Here is a 24,358-nt window from a genome sequence, read left to right as displayed (position 1 = left end):
CCTCCTCCTCCCTCCTCCCTCCTCCTCCTCCTCCTCCTCACCCGCCGCCTGGAAGGTTCCTCCGGGCGCGGCCGTTCCGAAGCCTCCGGAGCTTTTCCCGCTTCCCGTCTTCTTCCCCTTGTGGCTGCTGCCGTGGCCGGAGCATTTCCTGCCCTTGGCCTCGGGCCGGGCCAGCTCCGAGCTCTCCTTGGGAGCCTCGTGGTGGCCACCGGAGCCCTGGGGGAGGCCACGGGGTCACCCCAGGATTTTCCCCATTCTCCCGATTTTCCCTAAGTTTCCCGATTTTTTCCTGATTTTCACCAATTTTTCCTGATTTTTCCTGATTTTTCCCAGTTTTTTCCGATTTTTCCCAATTTTTCCCAATTTTTTCCCAGTTTTCCCCAGTTTTTCCCGATTTTCCCCGTTTTTTTTTTTCCCGATTTTTCCTGATTTTTCCCAATTTTCCCCCATTTCTCCTGATTTTCCCCATTTCCCCTGATTTTCTCACTTTTTCAAGATTTCCCCGACTTCCCCATTTTTCCTGGATTTTCCCAATTTTCCTAATTTTCCCCCGATTTTTCCAGACCTTCCCGATTTTCCCATTTTCCCCAATTTCCCCCAATTTTCCCAATTTTTCCAGATCTTCCCAATTTTCCCTATTTCCCCAATTTTCCCTATTTCCCCAATTTTCCCTATTTCCCCAATTTTCCCGGTTCTGCCCGATTTTCCTGATTTCCCCAATTTTTTCCTGCTTTTCCCAAATTTCCCCCCTCCAGAGCAGGAATGCTGCTTGGGAATGGCACCGGGAACGGATCCCAGGGATTTGGCTCATCCCAGGGAACCGCAGGGAATTCCGGAGGGAAGGGAGCCGAGTCTCCAGCTCCAAAATCCTCCGGAATTTGGCTGCAATTCCATCAAGGAATTCGGATTCCTGCCTCAGGTGCGCTGCTCCCAGCACCCCCATCCCACCAGGGGATTTCCTTGGGAATGGGATGGGATCAGAGATTCCCGGGGGGAATTTCCAGGGAATTACAGGGAATATCCGCTGGGTGTTCTGGGGAGGAGAGAGGGAACCAGCTCAAGGAACAACAGGAAAACGGGAATAAACAGGGCAGGAGGAAAACGCTGGAAGTGGGAATTGAAGGGAAATCCCTCCGGGAATTAACTGGAATTGGCTGGAATTTTGTGCAGGAGGAGCAGATTTTCCTGCCCTTTTCCCAGTTTTTTGGCTGGATTTTCCTGCCCCTTTTCCCAGTTTTTTGGCTGGATTTTGCTGTCCCTTTCTCCCGTTTTTTTGGCTGGATTTCCTGGGTGGATTTTCCTGCCCATTCCCAGTTTTTTGGATGGATTTTTCCCATCCGATGGATCCGGTACCTTCTCGGCAGCCACGGCCGGGGGCGCTGGGGGGAGGCTGCTGGGGGACTCCGGCCGCTTCTTGTGCTTCTGCTTCGGCCTCTCCTTGTCCTTGCGGCTCTGGAAAAAACACCGGGAGCCTCTGGAATGCCGGAATTCCCAGTGCTGGGAAGGGCGGTGCCAGATCCCATCAAGACATCCGAATAAATCCCCATTCCTGCAGTTTTCCAGAGGCAGATCCCATAAATAGATTCCCTGTTCCCATTGTTTCCCAGCAGAGATCCCATAAAGAAATCCGAATAAATCCCGATTCCTGTTGTTTTCCATTGGCAGATCCCAGAAATAAATCCATATAAATCCCTATTCCCATTGTTTTCCAGAGGTTAATCCCAGAAATGAATCCAAATAAATCCCGACTCCCGCTGTTTTCCAGCCGAGATCCCATATAAAGAAATCCAAATAAATCCCTGTTCCCGCTGTTTTCCAGCAGAGATCCCATAAAGAAATCCAAATAAATCCCTGTTCCCGCTGTTTTCCAGCACAGATCCCATAAAGAAATCCAAATAAATCCCGATTCCCGCTGTTTTCCAGCACAGATCCTGCAAAATCCGCACCCATCCAGGGGCAGGAAAAATCCTTTATTCCTCTCCCACTTCCCTCAGATCCCAAATCCCCAAAAAAACCCCCCAAATCCGGGATTTTGGGGCTATTTTTGGGAATAAAACCAACCCCACACAAACCCCGGGCTCTGGCTCTCACATTCCCAGCTGCTTCTCCCAGAAATCCCAAGGAAAATTGGATTTCTGGGATCCCGGAGCTGTTTTTTAGGACCAGCAGAATTAAAAATTTCCATCCCAGCCAGACCTGGCTCCGAAATAATTCCTTTATCCAGAAAAACCCTTTCCAGAGGTGGATTTAACCCCTTTTCCCGGATAATCTGATCCAAACCATTCCCGAATTCCCACAAATTCATTTTCATCCCGAAAATCCCCCCTCGCTGGCCAAAAATCAGAATTTTTTATCCATGGAAACTTCAAATCCGAGGGGAAAACCCCCAGGGTTTTGAGGTTGAAAGCCGCCTTCACCTCCTGGAATGAGGAAATCCAGGGAATTTTGGGGATTTGGGGGATTTTGGGAATTTTCCTGACCTTTTTTGGCCGCTCGTGGTGGGACAGGTGCTTTTCCTGGGTGGGAGACGCCGAGCGGCTCCTCCGGCCCGGGATGAAGGAGCTGCTCCCGGAATGGCGCGAGGTCTTCTGAAGGAATCCGGGATGGGAGGTGGGAAAAGGGGGGAAAAGAGGGAAAAGGGGAAAGGAAGGAGGAGAAAGGGGGAAAAAAGGGGGGAAAATGTGGGAAAAAAGAGGGAAAATGGGGATGAAAGGAGGGAAAAGGGGAAAGAAAAGAGGGAAAAGGGAAAAAGAAGAGGGAAAAGGGGGAAAGAAGAGGGGAAAGGGAGAAAAGAGTGGGAAAAGGGGAAAGAAAAGATGGAAAAAGGGAAAAAGAAGAGAGAAAAAGGGAAAAAAAGAGGGGAAAGGGGAAGAAAAGAGGGAAAAGGAGGGAAAGAAAGGAGGGAAAAGGGGAAGAAAGGAGGGAAAAGGGGAAAGAAAAGAGGGAAAAGGGAAAAAGAAGAGGGAAAAGGGGGAAAAAAAGAGGGGAAAGGAGAAAAGAGGAAAAAGGGAGAAAAGAGTGGGAAAAGTGGAAAGAAAAGATGGAAAAAGGGAAAACATTATTCCCTAAACAAATAAAAACGCCCTCAAATAAATGGAATTCCTGAAACAAATGGAATTGCCGAAAGAAATAAAAATTCCCGGAAGAAATAAAAATTCCCGGAAGCGACAGAATGTCCCGGAATCCCGGGAATTCCCGGCGCTCACCATCTTGTTGAAGTGGTATTTGCAGTAGCCGCAGTATTTGACGTTGTCCACTTCCAGCACCTCCTCCTCGCACAGCAGCCCGGCCATCTGCGCGCTGCCGCGGGAAACGGGAACAGCGGGAAAGGCGGCGGGAAAACAGGGAAAATCAGCGGGAAAATCGGTGGGGAAACAGGGAAAATCAGCGGGAAAATCGGTGGGGAAACAGGGAAAATCAGCGGGAAAATCGGTGGAGAAACAGGGAAAATCAGCGGGAAAATCGGTGGGGAAACAGGGAAAATCAGCGGGAAAATCGGTGGGAAAATCAGTGGAGAAACAGGGAAAATCAGTGGAGAAACAGGGAAAATCAGTGGGAAAATCAGTGGGGAAACAGGGAAAATCAGCGGGAAAATCGGTGGGAAAATCAGTGGAGAAACAGGGAAAATCAGTGGAGAAACAGGGAAAATCAGTGGGAAAATCAGTGGGGAAACAGGGAAAATCAGCGGGAAAATCGGTGGGGAAACAGGGAAAATCAGCGGGAAAATTGGTGGGGAAACAGGGAAAATCAGCGGGAAAATCGGTGGGGAAACAGGGAAAATCAGTGGGAAAATCAGCGGGAAAGGCAGCGGGAAAACAGGGAAAATCATCGGGAAAATCAGTGGGAAAAATCAGCGGGAAAATCGGTGGGGAAATAGGGAAAATCAGCAGGGAAACAGGGAAAATCAGTGGGAAAATCAGCAGGAAAAGCAGTGGGAAAATCAATGGGAAAATGGGAAAACCAGGACAATCAGTGGGAAAACAGTGAAAAAATGGGAAAATCAATGGGAAAATAAGGAAGAACCAGGGAAAGTTGGCAGGAAAATAAGGGAAAACCAGGGAAATTCCAAACCCCACAACCCTCGGGGAATGAGATCCCAGATCCAGGGCAGGGGAATGAACATTCCAGAGGTTCCAACAGAATTCCCAAACTTCCAGAACTCTCTGGAAAAACCTCCTGGGCCAGGAGAAAGAGGCAATTCCAGCCCTAAATAACCCCGGGGGGGATCAACCCCAAACCCCTCAGGGAACGAGACCCCAAATCCAGATCAGGGGAACGAACATTCCATTGGTTCTGACGGAATTCCTTGGAAACTTCAGGAACTCCTTGGGCCTTCCTAGGCCAGGAGAAAGAGACAATTCCGGCCTTAAATAACCCCAAACTCAGAAACCCCGGGGGACGAGACCCCAAATCCAGGGCAGGGCATGAGGAGGGGAGGAACATTCCAGAGGCGAATTCCCGGGAATCTCACCAGGTGACGTGGAAGGCCTGGCGGCAGCCGTGGCGGTTGCAGGCCATGCAGGCCCCGGAGGCCGCTTTGCTCTCCCGGCCCTGCTCCTCGCAGATGTAGCAGGTCTGGGATCCGGGAATTAAAAAAAAAAAAGTGGGAAAAGCCACGTTTTCCATGAGGAAAAGCCTCCAGGAATTCCTAAATCTCATGGAATGCGTTGGGTCGGGAGGGATTTTAAAGCTCAGCGAATTCCGACCCCGCTCCCTCCCTCCCACATTCCGTTGTGTCGCTCCTACGAAGGAATTTCTGGGATATTGAGGAATTTCTGAGGGATTTCTATGAAAATTCTGGGATATTCCTCGGTGGGATACACGAAACTTCTCCTTTTTTTCCCCAAAATCCCAACTGTGCCATTGGATGCAACACGGAATTCCGTGGATCCAGTCAGCTCCAGTCGTTCCACCCAGAAATTCCTCAAATTCCCATTTTTTTCCCCCAAACTCATCCAGATATGGAGGATCCAATACAGAATTCCATGGATCCAGTTGGTTCCGATTGTTCCACCAAGAAATTCCTCAAATTCCCATTTTCTCCCCCAAAACCCAACTGTCCCATTGAAACCAACAGAGAATTCCATGGATCCAGTCAGCTCCAGTCATTCCACCCAGAAATTCCTCAAATTCCCATTTTTTCCCCCAGACTCATCCAAATATGGAGGATCCAACACAAAATTCCATGGATCCAGTCGGTTCCGATTGTTCCACCAAGAAATCCCTCAAATTCCCTTTTTTCCCCCCAAACTCATCCAAATATGGAGGATCCAACACAAAATTCCATGGATCCAGTCAGTTCCGATTGTTCCACCAAGAAATTCCTCAAATTCCCATTTTTCCCCCCAAACTCATCCAAATATGGAGGATCCAACACAAAATTCCATGGATCCAGTCGGTTCCGATTGTTCCACCAAGAAATTCCTCAAATTCCCATTTTCTCCCCCAAAACCCAACTGTCCCGTTGAAACCAACAGAGAATTCCATGGATCCAGTCAGCTCCAGTCATTCCACCCAGAAATTCCTCAAATTCCCATTTTTTCCCCCAAACTCATCCAAATATGGAGGATCCAACACAAAATTCCATGGATCCAGTCGGTTCCGATTGTTCCACCAAGAAATTCCTCAAATTCCCATTTTTCCCCCCAAACTCATCCAAATATGGAGGATCCAACACAAAATTCCATGGATCCAGTCGGTTCCGATTGTTCCACCAAGAAATTCCTCAAATTCCCATTTTTCCCCCCAAACTCATCCAAATATGGAGGATCCAACACAAAATTCCATGGATCCAGTCGGTTCCGATTGTTCCACCAAGAAATTCCTCAAATTCCCATTTTCTCCCCCAAAACCCAACTGTCCCATTGAAACCAACAGAGAATTCCATGGATCCAGTCAGCTCCAGTCATTCCACCCAGAAATTCCTCAAATTCCCATTTTTTCCCCCAAACTCATCCAAATATGGAGGATCCAACACAAAATTCCATGGATCCAGTCGGTTCCGATTGTTCCACCAAGAAATTCCTCAAATTCCCATTTTTCCCCCCAAACTCATCCAAATATGGAGGATCCAACACAAAATTCCATGGATCCAGTTGGTTCTGATTGTTCCACCAAGAAATTCCTCAAATTCCCATTTTCTCCCCCAAAACCCAACTGTCCCGTTGAAACCAACAGAGAATTCCATGGATCCAGTCAGCTCCAGTCATTCCACCCAGAAATTCCTCAAATTCCCATTTTTTCCCCCAAACTCATCCAAATATGGAGGATCCAACACAAAATTCCATGGATCCAGTCGGTTCCGATTGTTCCACCAAGAAATTCCTCAAATTCCCATTTTTCCCCCCAAACTCATCCAAATATGGAGGATCCAACACAAAATTCCATGGATCCAGTCAGCTCCAGTCATTCCACCAAGAAATTCCTCAAATTTGAGGAACACAGAGAAGCCCCAAAAATTTCCTGGCGAACGCGGGGATTTCCTTGGTTTTTAAGGGAATCCCAGCGGCTGGGAGGGTCGGGATGAACCGGGAAGGAGCCGTGGTGGGGTCGGGATGATCCCAGAATCCCGAAATCCCGGATTTTACCTTGTTGAAGCGGTCGTGGGGGACGTACTGGAGCACGATGGGCTCCATGGTGAGCACGTTGGCAAACTGCACCTCGGGGATGTACAGGGCACACACCACGTGGGCCCAGCCTGGAAAAGGAAGGGAAAAATGGGAATTCGGTCCAGGAATCCCCAAAAAAAAAAAAAATAAAAGCTCCGTGCCAAAAAAATTTTGGTCCCCAAAAAAATGGCTGTTCCAAAAAAAAACACCACATGTTGGAAATGCTGCTGGTGCCAAAAAAAGTCTGTCCTAAAAAAATTCTGTGCCAAAAGAAGCGTCTGTTCCCGAAAAAACCCTGCATCCCAAAAAACCTGCATCCCAAAAAAGTCTTCATCTCAACAAACCTGCATCCCAAAAAAGCTGCATCCCAAAAAACCCTGCATCCCAAAAAACCTGCATCCCAAAAAACCCTTTATTCCCAAAAACCTACATCCCAAAAAAGTCTTCATCTCAACAAACCTGCATCCCAAAAAAGTCTTCATCCCAAAAAAACTCTTCATCCCAAAAAAACTCTCCAAGCCAAAAAACTCAATGCCAAGAAAACCTCTGTCCCATAAAAAAAATTCCTTCCATCCCAAAAAAATCCTCCATGAGAAGGAAAATTCATCCCAGAAAAACCTCCATTCCCAAAAATACTTCCTTCCCAAGATCCCAAAAAGTGTCTATCCCAAAAAAACCGCTTCCATGCCAAAAGATCAACCATTCCCATAAAAATCCTCCATCCCAAAAAACCTCCCATCCCAAAAAACCTTCCATCCCCATAAAAAACTCCATCCCAAAAAATCTGCATCCCAAAAAAATTCTCCATCCCCAGAAATCCCTTTATCCCAAAAACACCCCAAAAATCCTCCATCCCAAAAAAAGGATCCAGGGAAAACCTCCCGGGAACGGCGCCTGAAAAGAATCCAGGGAAAAGCTCATTTATTTATGGAGCCGGGAGCTCGGATCCATGGAAATCCTGAGGAATTCCAGCAGGAAAATCCCGCATGGAAAAACCCCCGGGATGGGGCCTGGATCCCGTTAAAATCCCGCGGATCGGGAAACGATTCCAGCGGGATCAACCCCAAAATTCCCGAATTTTGGGCCGGTTTTGATGCCGAGCCGAGCTCAGGTAGGGAAAAAATTCCTTTCCAAAGTGAATTTGTTGGGAAAAATCGCGGAGAGCAGAATTCCGGGTGGGAATATCCGACAACGCTCACCGCCATTGTCCGTGCGTTTCAGGGCTCCGTCCTTGTGGGGACATAGCTCGCACCTCTGGAATGGAGCAAAAAGTGGGAAAATTAAGGGAATTTTATGGGAAAAAATTCCCAATTGGCGGCAAAATTGAATCGGTAAAATTTGAAATTGAATCGGTAAAATTCGAAATTGATCGGTACAATTGAAAATTTATTTTATCAATATTTTTATTTTATTTTACTTTATTTTATTTTATTTTATTTTATTTTATTTTACTTTATTTTATTTTATTTTATTTTATTTTATTTTACTTTATTTTATTTTACTTTATTTTATTTTATTTTACTTTACTTTATTTTATTTTATTTTATTTTATTATTTTTCTTAATTTTATTAATATTTTAATTAATATCAATACATAGAAATATTTTATTTAACCAATAAAATTAAAAATTAACGGGTAATAACTGAATATTAATTGATAAAATTCAAACTTAATCGACACAATTGAAAATTAATCAATAGCATTTCAATTTCCTGGATAAAATAGAAATTTAATTGATGGAATTGAAATTTAATCAATAAAATTCAAAATTAATCTATTACATTGAAAATTGATCAGAAAAATTAAAAGCTCATTGGTACAATTGAAAATTAATCAATAAAAATTGAAATTTTGTGGATAAAATAGAAATTTAATTGATGCAATTGAAACTTAATAATCGACACAAATTAATTAATTATAAGTGACGCAATTGAATTAATTGACACAATTGAAAATGAACCCATGAAAATTTCAATTTTGTGGCTAAAACAGAAATTTAATTGACACAATTAAAAATTAATCCATAAAATCCAAAAATTAATTGACACAATTGCAAATTAATCCATGAAAAATTCCAATTCTGTGGATAAAATAGGAATTTAATCCATAAAATTCCAAATTAATGGATGCAATTGAAACTCAATCAATCCATTTCAAAGTTAATTGGCGCAATTGAAAATTAATCTATGAAAATTCGGATTCCATCCAGGATTTTTCCGTACTCACCACCCTGGCTGCTCTTTCCTGGGATTCGCATTTCCGGCAGAACCAGGGGCCGGTGGGAACCTGGACAATTCCATAACAGGCTGGGAAAAAAGGGAAAAAAAATTAAAATTCCAGATTAAACCGCTTTAAAATCAATTTATTGTTGATTTCTCAGGGATTTAAAAACGTTTGGAGCAGCCTGGAAAATTCCCTGTCCATGGAAAAGCCGGATGAGCTTTAAGATCTTTTCCGATCCCGAGAATTCCGTGATTCCAAAATAAAAAAAATTGCATCCACAACATTTTAAATTCACTTTTTCCCATCAGTTCAGCTCTTCCCAGGAATTCTGGGGATTCATTTGTTCAATTCTATGCCCGGAATGAAAAATTCCTGGAATTCCTGGAAATCTGGCCCAAACTGGAATGGAACCGGTTGGGAATTGCGGCCGAGCTTGGAATTCTTCACCTCTCACCTCCCACTGCTGATCCGAGAATGAAAAAAAATGTGGATTTTGATGGATTTTTATGGATAATACGGAACCCCAAAGACATAATTGGGATTAAAATCCTAATTGGCGCCAGGAGGGGAATTATCCCGGAGAGAATCCCACCCAAAATTCCCATTTCTTTCCCTGTTTTCCCCATTTTCCCTGTTTTTTTTTTTTTTTCCTTTGGGAATAAAACCCTCCCCAGGTCCGGGAGGAGCCCCGAGGGTTCCTTGTTGAGGTTTGAGCTATTTTGGGAATAAAAACCTCCCCGAAGCCGCAGGGGCTGGGCCGGGCTCCAAAAGGGAATCCCCACATCCTGCAGGGCCCCCCAAAACCCCAAATGAACTCCTCGAGCTTCCCATGGGGGCAGAGCGAGGATCCGAGATTGTTCCCGACCCTCTGGAACTGTTCCCGATCCTCTGGAATTGTTCCCGACCCTCTGGAACTGCTCCCAACCCTCTGGAATTGTTCCTGATCTTCTGAAACTATTCCCGACCCTCTGGAACTGTTCCTGACCCTCTGGAATCGTTCCCGACCCTCTGGAATTGTTCCCGACCCTCTGGAATTGTTCCCGACCCTCTGGAATTGCTCCCGACACTCTGGAATTGTTCCTGACCCTCTGGAATTGTTCCCGACCCTCTGGAATTGTTCCCGACCCTCTGGAACTGCTCACGACCCTCTGGAGCTGTTCCTGATCCTCTGGAATTGTTTCAGACCCTCTGGAACTGTACCCGATCCTCTGGAATTGTTCCAGACTCTCTGGAACTGCTCCCGACCCTCTGGAATTGCTCCCGACACTCTGGAATTGTTCCTGACCCTCTGAAACTGTTCCCGACCCTCTGGAACTGCTCACGACCCTCTGGAGCTGTTCCTGATCCTCTGGAATTGTTTCAGACCCTCTGGAACTGCTCCCGACCCTCTGGAATTGCTCCCGACACTCTGGAATTGTTCCTGACCCTCTGAAACTGTTCTTGAATATTTGAGACTCTTCCTGCCCCTCTGGATCTGTCCCCGAAAATCTGAAACTCTTCCTGACCCTCAGAAACGGTTCCTGAAAATCTGAAACTGTTCTTGAAAATCTGGAACTGTTCCTGACCCTCTGGAATTGTTCCCGACCCTCTGGAACTGCTCCTGACCCTCTGGAACTGCTCCTGACCCTCTGGAATTGTTCCCGACCCTCTGGAACTGCTCCTGACCCTCTGGAACTGCTCCTGACCCTCTGGAATTGTTCCCGACCCTCTGGAACTGGTCCTGACCCTCTGGAAACGCTCCTGATTTTCTGGAAATGTTCTGGAAAATATGGAACTGTTCCTGCCCCTCTGGATCTGTTCCTGAAAATCTGAAACAGTTCTTGAAAATCTGGAACTGCTCCCGACCCTCTGGAACTGTTCCTGATCTTCTGAAACTGTTCCTGACCCTCTGGAATTGTTCCCGACCCTCTGGAATAGTTTCCGACCCTCTGGAACTGCTCCCGACCTTCTGGAACTGTTCCCGACCCTCTGGAATTGTTCCCGACCCTCTGGAATTGTTCCCGCCGCCACACAAAACCGTTCCTATCAATTCTGGGAGGCCGGAATGTCCCTGAAGAAGCCGGAGCAGCGGGGGCCGGATGGAGCCGTTCTCCGGGTTCATCCTGGTGGTGAGGATGGGGCAGAACCGGGAGCAGCGGAACGGAACCGGGAATTGGTGCTCAGAGAGCCCCCGGTGCTGGGGGGCACCGCCAGGGCTGGGAACCCCCAGCGGGTTTTGGTTTCCCAAAAAAAGCCGTGGATGTCCCCGGAAACCCCGGGAGTGTCCCTGGCCAGGCTGGACACTGGGAGGGGAGGGGACAGCGGGAGGTGACCCCGGGTGGGATTTGGGGTCCTTCACCCCAAATATCCCTGAGCCCACAGCCCCGAGCGCTCGGGGTGGGAGAGCACGGCCCCGGTGGGGTCACCTGTGGGGTCACCTGTGGTGTCACCCCGTGGTGTCACCCCGTGGGGTCACCTCGGTCACCGGCCGGGGCTGCAGCCACGGACGCGCCAAAAACAGGGAGAGCAACAGAGCCCGAGGGCCACAAGCCCTGAGGCTGACAGCGGGACACACGGACAGGGGACACACGGACAGGGGACACACGGACACGGGACACACGGACTGAGGGACACACGGACAGGGGACACACGGACGGGGGGACACACGGACGGGGGGACACACGGACACGGGACACACGGACTGAGGGACACAGGGACAGGGGGGACACAGGGACAGGGAGGACACACGGACAGAGTGGCACACAGACTGAGGGACACACGGACAGAGTGACACATGGACAGAGCGGGACACACGGACAGAGGGGACACACAGACAGGGGGACACACGGCCAGAACCGGACCCACGGCCAGAACCGGACCCACGGACACAGCCGGACACAGGGACAGAACCGGACACACGGCCAGAACCGGACACACGGCCAGAACCGGACCCACGGACACAGCCGGCCCCACGGACACAGCCGGACCCACGGACACAGCCGGACCCACGGACACAGCCGGCCCCACGGACACAGCCGGACCCACGGACACAGCCGGCCCCACGGACACAGCCGGACCCACGGACACAGCCGGACACTCGGACACAGCCGGACCCACGGACACAGCGAGCTCCGGGAAGGAGGAGCGGGAGCCGCGCCGGGAAATGGCCGGGATGGCAGAGCCGGGAGAGGAGCGCGGCCCGGGCGGCCCCGAACCCTCCGCGCGTTCCGGAGCCACCGAGCGGGGCCCGCCGCGCCCCGGGCCGGCCGCCAGCACCGATCGGAACCCGCATTTTGTTCCGTTCCCCGAGCCCAGGACAAACTTTCCGGGCCCGCTACCGCGCTCTGGGGGCGGGCTCGGAGTCATTTAAAATGCAAATGGCCCGTGCGGCCGGGAGCAGCGGGAGGAGGCGGAGGAGGAGGAGGAGAAGGAGGAGGAGGAGGAGGAGGGCTGCCTTCCTCCCTCCCTGCCCTCGCAGGAGGCAGCTCCGGGCCCCGCCGCCCCCTCCGGGGCTTCCCCGCGGCCCCCCCGGCACCCCCGGCCCGGGCTGGGGGCGGCAGCACCGCCACCCCCCCTTCCCCTCCCCCCTGAACCGGGAGGGGGCACCGGAGAAACCCCCCCGGTGGCGACCCCCCCCCACCCCCGCTCCTCCCCCGCCGTGCCACCGTTGTCCCGCCCCCTCCCGGGCCGCGCCACCTCGGCGGCGACACCGTTATTTGGAACAATAGCGCTAAAACAAAGCGCACCCCCCCCCCACCCCCCCCCCCCCCCCCCCCCCCCCGGCCCCATCCTCACCCCCGCCCCATCCCCGGGGGGTTTCGGGGGGCTCGGGGAGGGGCTCGGGGGGGCCGTGCCGGGCTCACCTTGGTGCACGGCCACATTGCAGCCGTGGCCGTCGCAGTAGACGAGCGGGTTCTCCGCCCAGCCGCGCTCGTCGGAACACACACAGCAGCCTCCCACCATCTCCTTCATACTTCCAGGAGGGTTTCCTGCCCCCCCGCCTCCCTCTGCGCGCTCCTCCTCCTCCTCCTCCTCCTCCTCCTCCTCCTCCTCCTCCTCCTCCTCCTCCGTGCTGTCCCCTCCCCGCCTCTCACGGGGGGACCGCTGGGGGGGACAGCGGGGACAGCGAGGAGCCGCAGGCGGGCGGGGCGAGGATGGAGGCACCGGGGCACAGCTCGGGGACAGCGCGGGGACGGCGGGGGGGTGGCGGATGTGGCCCCGCGCTACGCTGGTCCCCCCCCCCTTTTCTGCTCGTCCCCCTTTTTCTGCTCGTCCCCCCCTTTCTGCTCGTCCCCCCTCCCGCTTGTCCCCGTTCCCCTGTTTGTCCCCGTCCCCCCGTTTGTCCCCGTTCCCTGCCGCTTGTCCCCTCCTGTTTGTCCCCCCCTGTTTGTCCCCGTCCCCCCCCCCCCCGTTGTCCCCGTCCCCCCCGTCCCCCCCCCCGGTACAATCATGGCGGCGCCGCCCGCACGCTCCGGTAAAATTTGCGGTTCACGGCTCTCGGAGCGGCCGGGGCGGGCGGGTTTGCGCTCGGGTGACGTTCGGGGATTTTTGGGATTTTTATCCCTCCCCCGACGCTTTGGGATGAGGATTTTGGGATTTTCTGCCCTTCCGGCCTCCTCTGGGAGGTTGGGAGAGCGCGGATCGCGCCGTGCGGGGCTAGGGGTGCGCTCCCGAGGGAGCGCTCCGCGGGGATGAGCCGGGAGCGCTCCGCAAATCCCATTATCCCGAAATTCCCGGATCCCGGCTCCGCCAGCGCCACCGGCTGTCCTGGCCCGAGACTCCTCTGGAAAAGGGATTTAACCCCTTGGCGCCTGTTCTGTCTGGGAAGGAGGAAAAACGTTCCTTCCCCTCTTGGAGGAGTGGTGGGAATCAACGGGAAAACAGGGGAATGGTCCTGGAATATTGGGAATATTTCTTGATGGGATTGCACCTGCAGGAAAGGGGTGAAGAGCAGTGATCCTGAAATATTTGGAATATTTATTTAAGGGATTGCACCTGCAGGGAATGATTGAGATTATCCTGAAATATTGGGAATATTTATTTATGCGATTGCACCTGCAGGAAGTGAGTGAAATTATCCTGAATTATCGGGAATATTTCTGTTTGGGATTGCACCTGTATGAAAGACGGGAAGAGGAATTATCCTGAAACATTGGGAATATTTCTGTTTGGGATTGCACCTGCAGATCCCAAAATCTGCACCACGACACCTCTGGGATATCCCGGGAAACTCCACTTGCCCTGGACCTGGAGCAGCTCCCGGCTTCTCATGGAAAAAGGGCCACGGAAATTGTGGAAATTAATTTTTTGGGGGGCTGTTTTACCCCTGCCGGCGGTCCTGGAGAGTTTTGGGATGGATTCCCTGTCCAGTGCCCGGTACCCGGTGCCCTGTTCCCGGTCTCGGTACCCGCTGTCAGTGCCCGGTGCCCAGTGCCCGGTGCCGGTGCCCAGTGCCCGGTGCCGGCTCTCAGTGCCCGGTGCCGGTGCCCAGTGCCCGGTGCCAGTGCCCGGTGCCGGTGCCCGGTGCCCGCTGTCAGTGCCCTGTTCCCGGTGCTGATGCCCGGTGCTGATGCCCGGTGCCGATGCCCGGTGCCGGTGCCCCCGGGAGAGGCTGCGGGAGCCGCCCCGGCAGCGCGGGCAGGAAGCGCTCGCCGCTCCCCGGGCTCGGGGCCACATCCGGGCCGGGCTGCGGGGGCGGCGGAAACGAGAGGGGAGCGGAGAGGGAAGGGGAGAGGAGGGGAGAGGGTAGAGAGGGGAGAGGGAAGCGGGGAGCGGAGAGTGGAGGGGAGAGAGGAGAGAGGGGAGCGGGGAGCGGAGAGGGGAGGGGAGAGAGGAGAGAGGGGAGCGGGGAGCGGAGAGGGGAGGGGAGAGAGGAGAGAGGGGAGTGGGGGTAGCGGCCCCGGGCAGCAGTGGGACTGGAATCACCCACACCCCAGCCCTGCAGGGACACAGTGGGAACATCCCGGGACACATCTGGATCCCCACCCATCCCTTCCTCCATGGATTCCATCCATCCATCATCCATCCATCCATCCATCCATCCATGGATTCCATCCATCCATCATCCATCCATCCATGGATTCCATCCATCCATCCATCCATCCATCATCCATCCATCCATGGATTCCATCCATCCATCCGTCATCCATCCATCCATCCATCCATCCATCCATCCATCCATCCATGGATTCCATCCATCCATCATCCATCCATCCATCCATCATCCATCCATCCATCCATCCATCCATGGATTCCATCCATCCATCATCCATCCATCCATCCATCCATCCATCCATCCATCCATCCATCATCCATCCATCCATCATCCATCCATCCATCATACATCCATCCATGGATTCCATCCATCCATCCATCCATCCATCCATCCATCCATGGATTCCATCCATCCATTATCCATCATCCATCCATCCATGGATTCCATCCATCCATCCGTCATCCATCCATCCATCCATCCATCATCCATCCATCCATCCATCCATCCATCCATCCATCCATCCATTCCATTCCATTCCATTCCATCACATTCCATCCATCCAGGCTGGGACAGTTGGGATTCTCCAAGCTCCAAAAGAGAAGCTCCAGGGACACCTCGGAGCCCTTCCAGGCCCTGAAGGAGCTCCAGGAGAGCTGGAGAGGGGCTGGGAACAGGGAATGGAGGGACAGGACACAGGGAATGGGTGGGATCTTGGGAAGGAATTCCTGGCTGGGATGCAATTCCCGGAGAAGCTGTGGCTGATCCATCCTTGGGAACATCCCAGGCCAGGTTGGAGCAGCCTGGGACAGTGGTGCCATGGCAGGGGTGGCACTGGAGGGGATTTGAGGTCCCTTCCCACCCAAACCATTCCAGGATCCTTCGATTCCTCAAATCCACAAAATTCCCGACGCGCTCTGAGCCCGCCCAAAGCCCCGCGGGGACCGGTGAGGAGGGGATGGGATGAGTTGAAATTTCCCACCCCCCAATTACTCATCAGGAATTTTGGGGCTGTGACTGGGAATTAATTCCTCCAGAGAGATTAATTAATATTAATTAAATAATTAATTAATCATGGCTCAGCCCTCCACAAACAAAAAGCGGCTGAATTTTAGGTTTCCCCCCCTAAAAATAATGTGGAAAAGTCACCGGCACCACTCCAGCGTGGATCAGAACTTATGGATGGGTAATTAATGAGTAATTAACGAGTGACACCAATCAGCTCAGCCCTGACTCACATCCGTCCTGACGCTGAAACATTTTTGGCCCCGGGAATGGGAAATTTTGATGAAACTGCCCAAAAAATCGGGGTGTGAAGGGGTCTGGGAGGGGTTTGGAACCCTGAGGATTCCCCAGGTGTGAAACCCACCCCGGCGCTCTAAAATCCGCTTTAATTAACCTCCACCTTGGTTTAATTAGCGGATAAATTGAAACGATTCATGGCGAGCGGGGCGCGGAGCAGCCCGGAACAGCGGCGGAATTTTTGGGGTGATTTCCTAATTTAGACAAATCCTCTCCGTTCTCTCCTTCCGCCGCCCCGCCCTGGCTCGGTGACGGCGACAACAAAATAGCGACGGGACCTGAAACCGAAACCGAGATTTGCAGCTCTGGGGCTCAGCTCCGAGGGATTTCTGAAGGTTCTGCTCCTCCAGGATGGATTTGGGGGTTTTTTTTTGGGGTGTTTTCTCCTTTTTTTGGTGTTGGGCGCCTTTTCCCCTGCGAGGTTCGGTCACTTCACGTTCTCAGGTGTTTTTCCTCGAATTTTGAAATAAATAACTTGGTTTTTTTGGGGTTTCTTTCCCAAAGCAAGGAAAACGCTCCCGGTGAGGTGTGTGAATCCCTGAATCCCGGCTGCGTTCCTGTTTTTAGCGGGAATTAGGAGGGAAATAACCCTGGGAATTCTGTTCCAGCCTCAAGGGCTGGAGGGGTGCTCCAAGCTCTGGGCAGATTCCCAGGATCTGGGCCCGCTCCTGGGAATGCAGCTGGGAAACTCTGCTGGGACAAACTGAAAATTCCCTTTTTTCCCCCAAAATTGCAGCTGGGCTGGCGGTGGGAGCCCTGCGGAGGAGCCGGCAGCGCGTCTGTCCCTGCCGGTCCCCCGGGAATGTCCGGTCCCCCTGGAATCTTCAGTCCCTGGCCCTGGGGGGCTGCAGGGAAAGGGAGGAACCTTCTGGAATTGGGAATAACTGCAGGAGACCGAGCTGTTCCTGCAGCTGATCCCAGTGGGATCCCTGTCCTGTAGGGTGCCCCAATGGATCCTGGAGCTCATCTCAATGGGATCCTGGAGCTCATCCCGATGGGATCCACATCCTGCAGCTCATTCCAAAGGGATCTTAATCCTGCAGCTCATCCCAGCAGGATTCCCATTCTCTGGCTCGTCCAGTTGGGATCCCGGTCCTGCAGCTCATCCCAGTGGGATCCCTGTCCTGCACTGTGTCCCAATGGGATCCTGGAGCTCATCCCAATGGATCCTGGAGCTCATCCCAAGGGATCCTGGAGCTCATCCCAATGGATCCTGGAGCTCATCCCAAGGGATCCTGGAGCTCATCCCAATGGATCCTGGAGCTCATCCCAAGGGATCCTGGAGCTCATCGCAATGGGATCCTGGAGCTCATCCCAAGGGATCCTGGAGCTCATCCCAAGGGATCCTGGAGCTCATCCAAAGGGATCCTGGAGCTCATCGCAATGGGATCCTGGAGCTCATCGCAATGGGATCCTGGAGCTCATCCCAAGGGATCCTGGAGCTCATCCCAAGGGATCCTGGAGCTCATCCCAAGGGATCCTGCAGCTCATCCAAAGGGATCCTGGAGCTCATCCCAAGGGATCCTGGAGCTCATCCAAAGGGATCCTGGAGCTCATCCAAATGGATCCTGGAGCTCATCCCAAGGGATCCTGGAGCTCATCCCAAGGGATCCTGGAGCTCATCCCAAGGGATCCTGGAGCTCATCCTGATGAGAATAATTAGTGGAAATTAATGACAATTAATGGTGAATAAAAGTGAGTAAAAGTGGGGGTGGAAAATAGAAATAATCAAAAATTATAAAAATTAATTATTTTAATAAAAATCAAATCAAATCAAATCATTAATATTGGAGCCACTCCTCCCTTCTCCAGCCAATCCCGGGCTTGGCTTTCCAAAAGAGGGAATATATTGGAATCAGGGCTCATTTTTCCTTGGATTCCTTGGATTTCCATGGATGTTTTTCCTAAAAAAAGGGGGGAAAGAGCAGGAACTGGGTTTGGAGGCCCCATTCCCGGTTTGGGATCTGCATTCCCACGGGATTTGGGCTCTTAGGGATTTTTGAGGAGTTTGAAGGGTTTTGAGGGGATTGAAAGGATTTTTCCGGGATTTCCCGGCCTCCTGCAGGAGCGGGGCCATCCCAGGATTCCATGGAATTACACAAAAGGAATTCATCCCAATGGATCAATCCCAATTAACCCAAATTAATCAGTCCAAATCAATCCAAATCAATCAATCCCAATGGGTCAATCCCAATTAATCAATCCCAATTAATCAATCCCAACCAATCCCAATTAATCAATCCCAATGGAACAATCTCAATCAATCCCAATGAATCAATCCAAATTGATCAATCCAAATTAACCCAAATTAATCAATCTAAATCAATCCAAATCGATCAATCCCAATCAATCAATCCCAATTAATCCCAATTAATTAATCCCAAATGATCAATCCCAACTAATCAATCCAAATCAATCCCAATGGATCAATCCCAATGGATCAATCCCAATGGATCAATCCCAATCAATCCCAATTAATCAATCCCAATTAAGGAGCTCCCGCTGGCGCCGCCTTTCCCATTTTTCTCTGTTTTGAGGGAAAACCTCCTGGAATTCCAACATTCCCCATCCCAAATCCCAAATCCCAAATCCCAAATCCCTTCCCAGCCTTTCCCAAGGCCCTTTTGGTTCCCTTCTTCTGCCAAACTTTGGGAGTTTTGGGGTCGGATCCGGCTCCTGTTGGATATTCCCACGGGAATATTTTTGAATCCCAAATTCCCAATTCCCCGGGATTTTTCTGGAGTCCAAACCAGGAATTCAACATTTCAGGGGAAAGTTGGGATTTTTTCCATGATTTTTCCCATTTTTGTTTCGCTTTCCTCCCTCCCCAACCAAAACTGAACCCGGGAATGAATTTTAGGACCAAAAATGACCCCAAAAATTCCAATTTTTTTGCTCCTTTCCCCCCTCCAAGGGAATTTCCCTCCTTTTGGCTCTCCTGGAAGTGAAATTTAACCCCAAAACCACCTCAGATTTGTTGATTTTCACCCCAAACGCAGCGATCCCAGCCCAAAAATTTCCATTTCCTTTCATTTTCTTAATTTCTATTTCTTTTATTCCGTTTCTTTCCACTCCATCTCCCCCCACCTCATTCTATTTCTTATTTAAAATTTATTTTCTTTATTCTTCTGCCGCTTGCGTTCCCTCAACCACCTCAAAACCAATTATCACAATTAACATCGGGATGATAATTCTTATTTTAATGATTCTGTTTGGCTGCTTTTGCTGCTCCGGGTGCCTTTTAAAGGAAAATTTTGAGGTATTTTGAATTATTTTTTCCCAACCGCCTCCCCCTTTTCCGATATTTACAGAACATTTACAGCAAATTTATTGAGATTTACAGAATTCCTTACAAATATTTACAGAGAATTACAAATATTCACATCCCCACCCCAAAAAATGTGAATTTTTTTAATAGAAAAAGCGAATTTTTAGCCGTATTTACACCGGGATAAAAATCTGGGCCGCTCCCCCCGCAATTCCCGAGGTGATTTTATCCCTTGGAAAAACATTCCTGAGTTTTCTTTTTTTTTTTTTTTGAGGGGGGAGCTGCGGATTCCGGAGGCTGCTGGACTGAAATATTTATATTTATATATTTTTATATTTCTATTTCTACTCATAGACGGGATTTTTAATAGATTTATATAGATTTATATGATTTTTTAATATAAGATTATTAATATAAATATAAATATTCATTCCCAGAGCGCATCCCGGGATTTTTTTTCCAACCGCACCCGCAAATTATTCAAAATTCCATTATTTTTTTTGCTCTAGAAAACGCATTTTTAACCCCACCCGGAATTCCATGGAAAACCTCCCCGGTTTTTGGGATTCCTGGGATGCGCTGAGAGGGCCAAACCCCCTAAAATCCGCTTTTCTCGCCGCGTTTTGGGGCTGTTTGGGGGGATTTTTTTGGGAATAACGGCTCGAAAATCCCAAGGTTTTGGCGAGGGAATTTCCCGCTGCTCTGCTCAGCTGGGGAGGAGCAAAAAAATACAAAAAAAACCTGATTTAACCCCAAAAAACCGCTAAAAACCCAAATTTACCAAACCCCGCTTTTAGCACCAATCCGCCACTTCCAGAGAAAACCAGATCCCAAACATTCCAAACATTCCAGGCCTTTTAAATCCCGTTTTTTCCCCTTTTTTTCCTTATTTCTTTAAGGCGCTGATGGAATTCAAAGCCGGGATCAATCCAGCAGGCCGCGTGTGAAGATTTTCCTTTCAATCCTGCCCTTCCCTTTTCCTTTAATTTTAATTTTTTTTTTTTTCCTTTTCGGTGCTAAATTTTGGAGGATAAATTAAAAAATTCCCAAGAGGGATCCTCAGGGAATCCCTGGAATTTTTTCTCCTGGAAAAAAAAGGCCAAAAAAAAAAACCCCAAACACAAAAAAAAACAACCAAAAAACCCCAAATTTGCTTTGATTTTTTTTTTTTTTTTAACATTACAAAGCAGAGATTTGAGTTTTGATGGAGCAGGGCTGGAAATCCCATCGGGAATTTCCAAAGGTTTGGAAAAGTTCAAGCTGGATTTGATTCCCTCGGTGGAGGAGGGAGGGAGGGAGGGACATTCCCGGCGCATTCCCAGCGCATTCCAGCCGGGATCATTCCCGATTTTCCCGGATCCTTTTTCCCCCCATCCAAAGCTTTTCCAGGCCCGCAGCCTTCAGGGATAAAATCCCATAAATTCCTCACTTTTTATCCCTTTTCCACCACCTTTTATTTTAAAAAAAAATTGAATTTCCAAGTCGCTTCCTCTCCAACCCCCCCGGATTTCTTCCGACCACCCGAAATTCCCGGTTTTTTTAAACGTTGCCGTTTCCTCCCTTCCCCTGGAAAACACCGCTCTAAAACCGGGATTTGGGATTTGCTCCCGATTTTCACCGGGATCCACTCGGCCCGATAAGGAAGGGGATTTTTCCCTTCCCTTCGTGGGATTTTTTTTATTGGTTTAATCCATTTTTTACGGTGAAAAAAGGAGAAATTAGTTCTGAGATTTCCTCGTTTTTTGGTTTTTGGGGTTTTTTTTGGGAGTAGGGGTCGGGGGTCAGGGCGGCGGGAGCCTCTTCCCAGCTCATTCCCAGTTTTCCCGGCTCATTCCCAGTTTTCCCAGCAGCCGCTTCATCCCTAAATCCCCTTCTTGGGAATCACCGCGCGGAGTTTTTGGGGAATTATTTGGCTTCCATCGCGCGTTTTAACCTCACCCTAAAACTTCTCCTGAACTCAGCATCCCGGAGCACACGCGGCCCCAAATCGGGCCCAACTCGGCCCCAAAATCAGCCCAGATTCAGCCCCAAAATCAGCCCAAATTCGGCCCCAACTTGCCTCCAACTCGGCCCCAAATCAGCACAAATTGGTCCGAATTCGGCCCAAAATCAGCCCCAAAATCAGCCCCGAATTCGGCCCAAACTTGGCTCCAACTCGGCCCCAAATCAGCCCAAATTTGTCCCTACATCGGTCCCATTTCGGCCCCAAATCAGCCCCAAAATCAGCCCAAATTCGGCACCAAATCAGCCCCAAATTCGGCCCCAAATCAGCCCCAACTCGGCCCCAAATTCAGCCCCAAATCAGCCCCAACTCGGCCCCAAATCCGGCCCCAACTCGGCCCCAAATTCTGCCCCAACTTGACCCCAAATTCTGCCCCAAATCAGCCCCAACTCGGCCCCAAATCCGCCCCAAATCCTCCCCAAAACGACCCCGCGCAGCTGCTCCGCTCAGCCCCTTCCCCAGGCGGGGCTGGGGGGGGACCCCACTCCCCATCCCCGGTCCCCCCCCGGCACCTCCCGCTCTGCCGCCATCCTGGAACTTTTCCCGGTCTCTGCCGCGCTCCTCAGGGCCCCTCCAGGCGGAATTTGAGGCTGGGGGGCACGGGGATGGCGCTGCCCCCCAGGTGCCATCGCCACAGCGGGTGAGTCTTGGACAGCGCCCACGAGTTTTTCCCTCCCAGCGACGAAGCCGGGCACAAATCCCCGTCCTCGCCCACCACCAGCGAGGGCGTGCAGGGGAAATTGCCCATGAGGCTGAAGGAATTCCGAGGCGGGCTGCTTTTGCAGGGAGTGTTTCCCTTCCTGGAATTCCTCCTGGGAGTTTTCGGCCGCCTGTTTTTGGAGGAGTCGCGTTGCTTTTCGGTGACCCTGGAGAGGCGCCGGCGTTTGGCGTTGCCGTCCCGGCGGCTCCGCAGCGCCGGGGGGCTCTGGGCTCCTCCGCGGGGTTGGAACCGCAGCTCCGCTCCCCTCCAGGGCTCCGGGCCGTCCCTGCCGTGTCTCAAACCTTTCCCGTCCAGGTTGAAACCCTTGGCGTAGCACCACAGCTTGGACTGGCGGATCAGGCGGTCAAAGTGCTCCGGCCGCGGTTCCCCGGGGGCAGCGGGGCCGGGGCTCCCCCGCAGCTCCGGGGACGCCTCTGAGGAAGGCGCCGGCCCCGGGGAGGCTCCGCTGGGCCGCTGGAACGAGGAGCTATTGTTGGAGGCATCTTTGTGCAAATCCTTCCCTCCGGCGTCCCCAAAGCCGCGCTCCTTTTGTGGCGGGGCCCCCCCGGGGGTGCTGCTCGGGGAGGGAGGGGGCGAGGAGGAGGAGGAGGAGGAGGAGGAGGAGGAGGAGGAGGAGGAGGAGGAGGCAGGGGAGGCCTCGAGCTTCGCGTACAGCCCCGGCTGAGCCCCCGGGCCCGGCGCTGCGGCGGCGCTGAAACTTTCCAAAGTTGTGGCTCGCAGGGTGCGGGCCCAGAGCTGCTGCGAGAGGAAGAGGAGCTCGGGCTCCCCCGGCCGCTCCTCGCCCGGCGCCTCCCGGAGGGGCTGGAAGCGGGGCAGGGCCGCCTGCCGGTACCGCGTGCTCTGCACCGAGTCCCCGCTGCACAGCGAGCTGCTCTCCGACTCCGAGGAGCTGCCCTCCTCGCTGCTGCACGAGCTGTCCCCTTCCTCCTCCTCCTCCTCCTCTTCCTCCTCCTCCTCCTCCGAGGAGTCGCTGGAGGTGGCGGGGCTGGAGGCGGCCAGGTCCAGGCTGGAGTCCGAGTCGCTGGAGTAGCCGGCGGAGGTTCCCTGGCGCTTGGAGGCGGGGAAGCCGCGGGCCCGGCCCTTCCCGGCGGCCGCGGGTCCCGTTGCGGGCGGGGGGAGCCCCTTGGGCCAGCTCGGGCCCCGCCGGTGGCCACCGGCCGGGAGCGCGCAGGGCTGAGCGGCCGCGGGGTGCAGCAGCGGCAGGTGCCGGGGGGAACCGGCCAGAACGGCCGCAAAGAGCCCCCCCCGGGCCGGCTGGAGCTGCTGCGGGCCGGGGGGCGGCGGGGCCCGGCCGGGGGAGCCGCAACAACCGCCGGCTCTGCAGGGCGGGGGCCGCGGGCAGGGGAAGAACTCCCCGGAGCCCGGCAGCAGCAGCTGCTCCCTTCTCCTGCTCTTCCTCCTCCTCTTCCTCCGGCGGGGGCCGAGGCTCTGGCAGGAGGTGCAGAGAGCCTCCAGGTCCGCTTTGGAGATGAGCGAGCACTTCACGGCCCGCGTGGGCACCGAGTTGATGGCCTTGAGGGTCCGCAGCTCGGCCAGGTCGCAGCGGCGGCTCTTGATCTTTAAGGTTTCCATCTTCTTGCTGATGGTGGTCCTGGGGATGTCCTTGAACAGGTCGCTGAGCACCTGGGCCAGGGCGAACATCTGGGTGCCGTCGATTTGTAAGTAGCCCAAGTTGATTCCTTGGATTTCTTGGTAGCCGGCATGGAAATGGCCCGGCCGGGTCTGTCGGTGGAAATCCACGGGGGCCGGAGCCATCGCCAAGGTCCCCTCGCAGGTCAGGAACATTTTGCCTCGAGATATTTATTATTGGGGTTTTTTTTGTTGTTTTTTTGGGGGTTATTTTTTTGGGGTTTTTTTGTTTGTTTTTTGGGTTTTTTTTGGTTTTGTTTTGTTTTTTTTTACTTTGTCCCTTTCAAAGAAGGGCACGGAAAATCAGGAAAATCAGGACATTTCTGTTTCCCACTCCGGGATCGCTCACATCCCTCCTCAGAGGGGCCAGAGGGGGAGGGGAGGCGAAAAAAAAACCCAAAAAAAAAAAAAAAACCAACAAGGAAAAGAGGGAAAAAAAAATAATAAAAAAAGCCAAAGCAGCCGATCTCGCTTTTCAAACGCTCCGGTCGAGGTTTGGCAACATCTCCCAAAAACCCAAATTCCTGCTCCGGGGCTCGGCTCCTCGTCTGCCCCCTCCCCGGTGAGAGAAAAAAAAAAAGAGAGGAAAAAAAAATAAAAAAAAAAATCAAGAAGTCAAACATCTCTCATCGC

At 51.9% G+C, this 24,358-nt stretch overlaps 2 protein-coding genes across 3 annotated transcripts in view; both read right to left on the bottom strand.

Annotated features, from left to right (window-relative positions):
• The window catches only part of MLLT6 (MLLT6, PHD finger containing), a 32,187-nt gene extending 19,390 nt beyond the window's left edge, over nt 1-12,797 (bottom strand). The window contains exons 1-9 of one of the 2 annotated variants that reach the window (XM_005531405.3): nt 12,675-12,797; nt 8,836-8,915; nt 7,808-7,862; nt 6,588-6,697; nt 4,472-4,575; nt 3,207-3,300; nt 2,481-2,588; nt 1,354-1,452; nt 42-216 (exon numbers count right to left, since the gene is read on the bottom strand). In XM_005531405.3, the coding sequence (XP_005531462.2) occupies nt 42-216; nt 1,354-1,452; nt 2,481-2,588; nt 3,207-3,300; nt 4,472-4,575; nt 6,588-6,697; nt 7,808-7,862; nt 8,836-8,915; nt 12,675-12,783 (934 nt within the window). In that variant the 5' untranslated portion in view covers nt 12,784-12,797. The remainder of the gene's footprint in view (nt 1-41; nt 217-1,353; nt 1,453-2,480; nt 2,589-3,206; nt 3,301-4,471; nt 4,576-6,587; nt 6,698-7,807; nt 7,863-8,835; nt 8,916-12,674) is intronic. The other variant, XM_088068003.1, reaches the window with a different exon arrangement.
• A 5,133-nt stretch (nt 12,798-17,930) lies between these two features.
• LOC106628624 (SKI/DACH domain-containing protein 1-like) lies at nt 17,931-23,942 on the bottom strand. The gene is made up of 2 exons (XM_088068004.1): nt 21,888-23,942; nt 17,931-18,009 (listed from the first exon to the last, which is right to left on the bottom strand). Exon 1 carries the CDS (start codon nt 23,879-23,881, stop codon nt 21,938-21,940), a length of 1,944 nt encoding a protein of 647 aa, XP_087924130.1. The 5' UTR covers nt 23,882-23,942; the 3' UTR covers nt 17,931-18,009; nt 21,888-21,937.
• Between the last annotated feature and the right edge of the window lie 416 nt (nt 23,943-24,358).

This window comes from Pseudopodoces humilis, chromosome 29 (assembly GCF_049639895.1).
Source record: "Pseudopodoces humilis isolate 2021_Gansu_Grassland_sample_001 chromosome 29, ASM4963989v1, whole genome shotgun sequence".
NCBI classification, from domain to species: Eukaryota; Metazoa; Chordata; class Aves; order Passeriformes; family Paridae; genus Pseudopodoces; species Pseudopodoces humilis.
Note: the sequence above shows the minus strand (reverse complement) of the source record. Positions and strands in the feature narration are given on the sequence as shown.

Coding starts and splice junctions, on each gene's coding strand:
- LOC106628624 (XM_088068004.1), bottom strand. CDS start 23,881: ATGTTCCTGACCTGCGAGGGGACCTTGGCGATGGCTCCGGCCCCCGTG.